We start from the raw sequence: 8,762 nt of genomic DNA, 5'->3' as shown, positions 1-8,762 counted from the left end.
GCGCTTGTTCAACGATTTTATCGCCCGCAGGGCAATAAAGTAGTCTGCGGACGCTGAAGTACTACTTTACTCCCGCAAATACAGGCAATAAAGTGCTAACTTACGCCCGGTCGTGCATGAAAGTCATTTAAATCACTACATAGTATGAAAAAAGTCTGTTCCTGCTGTCTGTTCCTATGTATGCTTATATCTTTTAAACTACCCCACGGATTTTGATGCGGGTTTTTTAATAGATAGTGTGATTGAAGAGGAAGGTTTATATGTTATAACATGCATAATACAGAAGAGAAACACTGATATTTTCAGAGGTTTCTAATGTGAAGTCGTAAATAAACACATTTATTTGCGCTTACATTGCAAACGCTGGCTGAACCCTACGAGATAAATAAAAAATGTACTATAATATTGTACACCTTGAAAAGGTCTACAAAAAAATCCGCGTTAATCCTTGATGCTGTACTTTTAATAAATTGTGCATTTATTATACCGCGCTTCGTCGTACAGCACTTTATGATTAGCAGCGATCACACACGTTTATATGTATATTTAGTATCAGCATTGCACCCGTGCAGAGTCGGGATGGATCGCTAGTGAATTTTTCTACTCCCGTACGTGAAATAGTACTTTCACACACCGTTCACGAATCGTAAAATGTAATTTCACGCCCTTGTGCGTGAAATTACATTCAAGTGTTTTTATTACCAGTGTGTGAAATATACTCATAAGAAATACATTGTAGTCTGTCCATAAGACCTAATACATGAATATTTCGCTGATAGGCGGCCTTAGTGCATCTTTTGTTTAAGAGCAGCAATAAATCATAAATAAACTGTCAAAATAGCTTGATCATTATTGTTGTGAGCTCATTGTTGAGAGTTAATTATTAATATTTTAACATTATATTATAATGGATTCTGATCATTCAGATATACGAAGTACCCCGCCGGATGTTATGGATGCAGCCAATGAGGCTAGTAAGACTTTATTACCCCAAAAATCATTGAGCGTGTATGAAAATACGTATGAGAAATTCATGGCATGGAGGAAAACAAAGAATATCAATTCATTTTCTGAAAACGTAATATTGGCATATTTGTCAGAATTATCCAAGAACTTTAAGGCAGCAACACTTTGGAGTAATTTCTCAATGCTAAAAAGTACCATCAGCATTAAAAAAAACATAAATATTGACTATCCTAAGGTACGTGCTTTTTTAAAAAGGAAGAGTGAGGGATACGTTCCCAAAAAATCCAGAGTTTTGGAGAAAGAACAAATACTGAAGTTTATACAAGAAGCTCCTGACGAAAAATTTTTATTGACCAAGGTAAGTTTAATGTCTCACGGTAGTATTAAATAAATAGCAAATAATATCTATAAATTAAGTAGATCCTAATAAGTATAGTTGGCCAAATCAGATATATTATCTAAAACTATGTTAATGTGATATCTAACTATGATCTTCTAAATTATTTTAAATTGGGCGTTGAGAATCGCGTTTTCACACATATATTTGTAAATACGAATGGTTCAGCGTCGGCCTCGCGCGCCCAAGGACCTGGGTTCGATTTCTGACAGCCATAATCTTTTTTTAGTTTCTATATTGTAATTCTTTTTCTTTTAGGTTATACTAATATTTGGACTTGCTGGAGCTCTTAGAAGAGATGAACTGTATAAACTGAAATTATATGATATTGAAGATTTAGGTACAATACTCATAGTAAACGTCCATGATACAAAAACCAAAATCTCAAGAAAATTTACCATCACGGAACATCTTGAATTATACCGAAAATATAAGGCGCTCCGTCCGCAAAAATACGCAGAAAAAAAAATATTTATTGATTATCAAGGTGGAAAATGTACCTGCCAGATCGTTGGTATAACTAAAATTGGTAAAGTTCCTTCGGTAATCGCAAAATACCTAAATTTACCTCATGCTGAACAATATACAGGCCACTGTTTTAGGCGGTCATCCGCCACGTTATTAGTAGAAGCTGGAGGCGATTTGCTTACCTTAAAAAAACATGGAGGTTGGAAATCCTCTGCAGTGGCAGAGCATTATATAGAAAACTCAATTACTCAGAAAATTGATGTGGCAAATAAAATTTTATCGCCTCAAAATCAAATTTCCTCAGCCCCTATCGCCACTACTTCTATCATCTCAACTTCCAAGTCAAGAAACACACTAATAGAAAAATCAAATGCTGCAGGTGTAAGTTTTGGAATGGTCACAGGTTCCAATATTACTATTAATAATCATTATTATTCCACATCAGATTTTATGATTTTTAGATATTCATTGTTCATTTTGCATCTGATAAAGTTTTCAAAACTAACTTGACAAGATATTATTCTTCAGGCTAATGCCACGAATGATAAGTCTTTGAAGTTGAGTTCTCAAAATTAATCATTTATACTGAACAGAATTATAATTTTCTACTAGAAATGTTCAATAACTGATTTTTGATACCGATGATTGTATCTAATTGAAGAAAACCCGGAGAAATCTCATCACTGAAAGCCCACTATGAAGGTTCTGCAATATTCAATCAAACTTACGGATTTTTTCTACAGCATCAATCTTTCTTAGCATTTAAGTTATGTAATTCCCGGGAAATTTGTAGATAACTAATCATTTTATTATGAAGAAAAGAGAATTGAAACTTTCTATGTTTTTACCACTTTTATTTGTAACTAACGTTACTGCAGTTTCGTCCTATAAGGACATTTTCAAACTTATACATTGAACTGTATAAGTTCCCTATGCTAACATTAAACTGTATAAGTTTGAAAATGTTCTCATAGGACGAAACTGCAGTAACGTTAGTTGCAAATAAAAGTGGTAAATTTTCAAACTTATGCATTAAACTGTATAAGTGTGAAAATGTCCTTATAGAACAAAACTGCAATAACATTAGTTACAAATAAAAGTGGTAAAAAACATAGAAAGTTTCAATTCCCTTTTCTTCATTATGATTTCCTACCACGTAGTAACAACGGCTACATTCATCAATTTAATCATTTTATTACACGAATGTTATTTGATAGTCGATCTTTTCAATGAATGAAAATCAAGGATGTGAACAAACAGAGGCGTTGAACAGTGCAATAATATTGTATGTTATGAAATATATCCCGCTAGGCTAGACCCGAATCTCAAGCACTCTGAAGGGAAGACATATATCCATCTGAATCATTGTTCTGAAGATGAGAACATGATGGAGGTGTTGAAAGGATCCAAATCAGTCAGTTACCAAAGTAGCATTTTGTCTGAAACACCTCTGATAACGCTAACTAGCGAGAAGCCCCTGCTTCTCACGGGTGCAATGTTGATACTAAATATACTACAGAATGTCTTTGTATATAATGTTCGCAGCTTTTTGGTCAGTAGACATTCTGTAATATCCTCGAAAATATTCATTCAAATTACATGTTGATTACATTATGGACAGATGAAATAAAGGATATATCAAAGATAATTTTCCCCTCTCGGCTAGCGCCCCAGTTGGAATACTATAAAATATTTTCTTATTGCTTGCTTATTCCTAAGACTCGCTAGTCCTCTATTGAGAAATTAATGAATGAGTTAGGTGGGTTACTTTCACATTTATAAGTCTAGATTTATAAGCAAAAAACGCGTTCGAGTGGTGGGTGAAAAGTGTTTTCAATGGATTTATTTTACGTCAGAGTTTCTAAATTCTACTCATCAAACTGTTTCAGGCGCCAATAAAAAACACCGAGCATATTTAAATTGGATACTTTTAATAGATATTGATTTCTGGGAACGAAATATTTTGGCATTCTATTTCTCAATTTTTCTACATTCAAGGGAAGGAAGAAAGTACGTTCAAAACGAATTCTTTACAAAGATGTATAGATCAGGCATAGAAGTTACTAACAAAGTACCTATATAAAATACGGTGTTTGTATTACGAGATGTATTACTTATCCTATTTTATTCCGGGTGACAACGAAATCATTGTAGGAGTACATGTTTGTGGGGTAAGACATTTGAAAACAATACAACAATTAGACAACTATTTTGGTTCAATCGGAAATGAACCCGATTCCAAAATAAAAAAAAGTCCTATATATTCATTAGACCATTTTATAGAATATAAAATTTCGTTTTCAACGGTTCTGTAGACCTGTTAGACAAGGTATTTCACGCCAGTTGATTCCAACATACTCAGAAGAATGTATAAATATCTTGGCATAGTCCAATCCTGGTAGAAATTGCCTGGGTCTGAAACACTTTTTTGTAATTTAGGGCTTCAGTGTCTGTTTGACAAAACATAGCGAAGCCTATGGAAATATTTGATCCGATGAAATTGCTTGCAGCCCCTCTCTTACAAGGTAGTAAGCAGCTATATTTGCCTCAAGGAATCCAGATGTTAGTTTTGTACCCGCTTAGAATTACTCGGAAAAAGTCGAGTGCTTCCAGAGTCGTTTCTCTCCTCACATAAATCAATGGCGTAAATGTACAACTAAAATACGGTCGCATACAACTGAAACTATATACATCTTCACCAGAACCTGAAGATGTTTGTGATCCATCTGCGAACCAACAGCTATCGACTCCTAGTATTTCTTCATCAGAAGGTAAAATGGAAGCCGCAGATGACTGTTTGACAGGTATTGAGTCGGTTGTCATTTCCAGAATGATGTTACTTTTGGTGTTAATAGACTGATATACTCCGCAAAAGCCTGTTTTGTGGAATTGGCAATATGCACAATTATGTATGTTGTCCAGCCAACCCCTCTCTCCAGAAACATGTGGAAAGGAGGTAGGCATTAAAAAACTTCCAGGGCCGCTATTGGTGCAGTACCAATGGCATCGAAAATAGACATGTCTTCCTCTATCGACTAAAAACTTTATTAGCCGTTAGCTGTAAAGTTTTTGGCCACCAGGTACTTGCTTCCTACGTGATCGTTGGTATGACTGACAATTATCGCATATATCGAATAGATTTTTTTGGGCATCAGCTTCAAGATTCTCCACAGAAACCTCTCTGTTGAATGTTTTGCTGTGTATGTCATAGCCCTACTATGGATGAAAAGTGAAGTCAAATGATTCAGATTCTTTCTACTAATGAATGGGACTACCATATAGTTTTGCTGGAACCAACTATGTTTATCATTCAACGTTTTTCAGATGATAATACAGTCATAAAGCTCCCAAGAAAAAACTGTAAGGATATACTCGTATAGGGAAAGCCGTCTATATTCCCAAAATGAAAACAACCTCTACCGTATTCACGAAGCCTCGTTACTAATTCGCATGCTGCCACATAATAAGGAACACATTCAATATTCGTTCCATTCAAATAGCAGTACACACAATATTTTTGTCCTCAAAAGTGATATTTCATTTTAACGGAAAAGGCTTATTATTGGTATCACGATTGGACTTGTCAGGCAATACAAATAGCGGCAATTTCAACAGCGGAAGTGAAATATTTCGAACGAAATTAGATAAAGTGAAATTCGAAAAGGGGTTAACACTCGAGAATCTCGAAGACGAGAAGAATGACGCTTCGGAAAGTTTTGTGCTGCCGAGAGTCACCGGCACTGGTAGATTTATTTCTTTTGAGAGGAGTATTACTTGTGTTCTGGGTGTGACAGCCGATATTGGCCTTTATTGAACCATTATTATTGGGCTTTGAGCATTCAAATTGGACTTCAGGAATTATGGAAGTTTCTTCCGGCGAACATCTTTCGATACATCTGTAAGCGCTGTTTTTTTCCCGTGTACAGGTTGAAGACTTCCGTCTCGACCTTAAGAAAAAGTTATAATAACAAGTTATTATACATTATATACGACTGAGTCAACTTTTTTCAGTTGTGGAATTGGCCGCGGTGGTAGTGCGCCCGACTCACAATCGGAAGACCGTGGGTTCGATTCCCGCCTCGACCAGATATTTTTCTCGAGAGAATTTATTTGGTTGAAGCTGAAATGATTCTGCAACCATGTTAGGAATCACACGTTAAAAGGTAAGACCTCGTTAGTCCTTAGCTAGCACTAGTTTCTCAACTTCTGACAGTTGTTGTTCGTATGGGGGCGACAGCTGATTAACGGAAAACAGATTTAAACAGAAATAAAAATCAATTGATAAAAAAACAAAAAACATTTCAGTCTAAAATTGATGAAATTTGATATACGGTAATTGAATGTCGATAGATATAGATATTATTTTTATTTCTCAAGGTTGACAAATAATGAATCAAAGTTAGTGATCAGCGTTCATATTACTATTAGTCCAATTCAAACCAATACCAAAGTCCATTTTATGTTGACAAAAGCCTTCATATAATATCAACTTTGATATGGAATGTATATGAAATCTCAAATGATTATAGCATTCATTTTTGTTCAAATGCTTAGCGATAAAATACATCATATGTCTCTTCAGCATTACTTGAAAAAAAAAAATTAGAAAAAATAGATGAAACTACTTTATCGGATGAATTGCGGCCAAAATAAACCGACGATCATGTGTGTAGAAGTGAGAAGTAACATCCATCTTCAATTATTGGGAAAGAAAGGTTTCGGGTTTCTACTTCTCCACCTTCGTACAAAAAATGTGGGAACCTTCCAACCACTGAATTATACAAAAACACTTTTTTCTATTCAGTTTGTATTCCAAATATTCGTTATGAAATTGAATCATGAATCTTTCACATGCTTTCTACACAATATAGTAAATAAAAGAGGTAAAATTCAACTTGCATGGAACACTGTCATAATCATTGGCAGACATCCAATGTTTCGCCGTAGAACACTTGCCTTATCTGCTCTCAAGTTCCAAATCTGGATAACATCATAAAAAAACACTCAATTCATTTGTGAAAGTATCACTTTATGTCATGAATGAGTTCAATCTACTCATGTCATCGATGACAGTATGTAATGACATTCATTCCCTTATTTGGTTCCATTCCAGCCATAGGAATCTTATTTCCTAGGCTTCCTACTCCTCCATCTTCATAAAAAATTGTATGAAGATGAAGAATTAGTCAGCAGTAATATACAGCACTGAGGCTGTCATCATTGTTTTTTAAACGGAATAATTCCATAACAAAATATAAGTCCAACTTTTTCCATTATTCAATAATGCCCGGAATTAATGAACCAACTCAACCATCATTTCATACATTTAGATAAATAATTATTCAAATGAGAAAAATACGTTTCCTCGTGAAAATATTAACAGGGTCGGATGACGTCGAGGGAAAGAGGGAAGACGGAAAAAGATAATTATTTTAAAGATGAATTCTGTGAAAGCCATCACCTATCAGAAGGGGCCGAAAGACGCCAGAATGACAACACGCTGACAAGAATAAAATTACGAATTAGAGTCTGGTGTGCGAATTATTCCAGACAAATTTCTCGAAAATAAGTTAATAACCACAGCGGTGAAGGGCCTCTCCTAAAAGCATTCACAATATTCACTTTGGATGGTTTCTCGGCAAGATGATTTATTCAGTTTTTTAAAGTGCTGAATTGTATGTGGGTTGAGAAAAGGACATGATGGGTAATACAGAATTTATACCCATTTGACTTTTACTTCTTTACCGCTTATGTAAGAGTGAGCTAGACTTTATTGAACCATCAGCGTCATACTCGTAAAAAGGACATAAAGAATTAATCGACTGCTGGAGTTTTGGGTTTCTGTTGTCCAAGTTTCTGGTGCAATTCATTAGATTAGTCATTTTTGGGAACGCGGTATGAAATATAGAAACAAGCAAGGTAAATAGTTTATTTGAAAACTATTATCTGGCTAAGGGTAAAAAATCTGAGTGTCAAAATTTCGAACAACCTGTCACTTGCACATATTTTTATGCATATGCAAAATTTTTATTTTCCGAATACGACTTTTTTGTAAAGTGATAGGACTGATATGGATTCAAACATACGAAAAACGAGAACGTGTGACATCAAAAGGGATATATGGGTTGGTGGCATCATGTGTGTGGAAAAGTCTGAATACTTCTGAGCATAAAATTCAAAGTAGAATCATAACGCTCAACTTGCTGTGGCTTGCATATCATATCAGCTAGGCAATACTGGATCAAATTTCAGATACTTTCGTCGCATTTCGGTCCTGTCATATTGAGATAAATGAAATTGAATATGTGTATTTTGCTGTTTAAGTGAAGAGATTCATTGGAGAAATATTTAAATATTATATGGTGCCATATCGCGTATCTATGACAACAAAGCTTCCATAAAAAGCCATATTAATATAATGAGCAAAGGACTTGGTTCGAAAAAAACATGATATGATTCCAAAAAGTTACTACTGAAGACAATTTTTCCATTTGTGAAGACCGTTTCAATGTAGATAATTTGTAATAATTTCGTAACACTGAAAAGTAAAAAATATCTATTTTAGAACTTCCATGAAATTATTCATTAGTTTATGAACATTCATATTAGGTAGAATACCAAAAATATTATGCTATCAGGAGTTTTATATTTACATAGACAATTTATATTCCATTCCTATGAAATTTTTACATATGTTTGTCATTATTTCTTACCTCTTGACTTTGATTTCCCATATTTCTGCAGATGCAAGCAATGAATTTTTTAAAAATATGCCTTCATCATTACATCCACTTTTGGAACTTTCTCGAATTCTTTTCAAGTCATTGTTATATCATATCAGTCTTCTCAGTCCCTGTACCCCATAATCGATCAGAAATCCATAAAGCAAATTCGATTAACACTAACGTTATGCAAATGACAGAGGCGTCCT

At 34.5% G+C, this 8,762-nt stretch overlaps 1 protein-coding gene across 1 annotated transcript; it reads left to right on the top strand.

The window, feature by feature from the left end:
* Nucleotides 1–714: 714 nt before the first annotated feature.
* Nucleotides 715–2,407, top strand: LOC141483692 (tyrosine recombinase XerC-like). Its single transcript, XM_074178494.1, has 3 exons — nucleotides 715–1,324; nucleotides 1,622–2,212; nucleotides 2,360–2,407. Exons 1-3 carry the CDS (start codon nucleotides 908–910, stop codon nucleotides 2,405–2,407), a joined length of 1,056 nt encoding a protein of 351 aa, XP_074034595.1. The 5' UTR covers nucleotides 715–907.
* Nucleotides 2,408–8,762: the final 6,355 nt, after the last annotated feature.

Source organism: Leptinotarsa decemlineata, unplaced genomic scaffold, assembly GCF_025532065.1.
Source record: "Leptinotarsa decemlineata unplaced genomic scaffold, Ldec_3_MD MMD2_tig00003902_RagTag_RagTag, whole genome shotgun sequence".
NCBI lineage: Eukaryota > Metazoa > Arthropoda > Insecta > Coleoptera > Chrysomelidae > Leptinotarsa > Leptinotarsa decemlineata.
This window is presented reverse-complemented; position numbering and strand designations above follow the sequence as displayed.

Coding starts and splice junctions, on each gene's coding strand:
- LOC141483692 (XM_074178494.1), top strand. CDS start 908: ATGGATTCTGATCATTCAGATATACGAAGTACCCCGCCGGATGTTATG. Junction 1,325..1,621: donor AAAAATTTTTATTGACCAAG/GTAAGTTTAATG, acceptor TTTTTCTTTTAG/GTTATACTAATATTTGGACT. Junction 2,213..2,359: donor AAAAATCAAATGCTGCAGGT/GTAAGTTTTGGA, acceptor ATTATTCTTCAG/GCTAATGCCACGAATGATAA.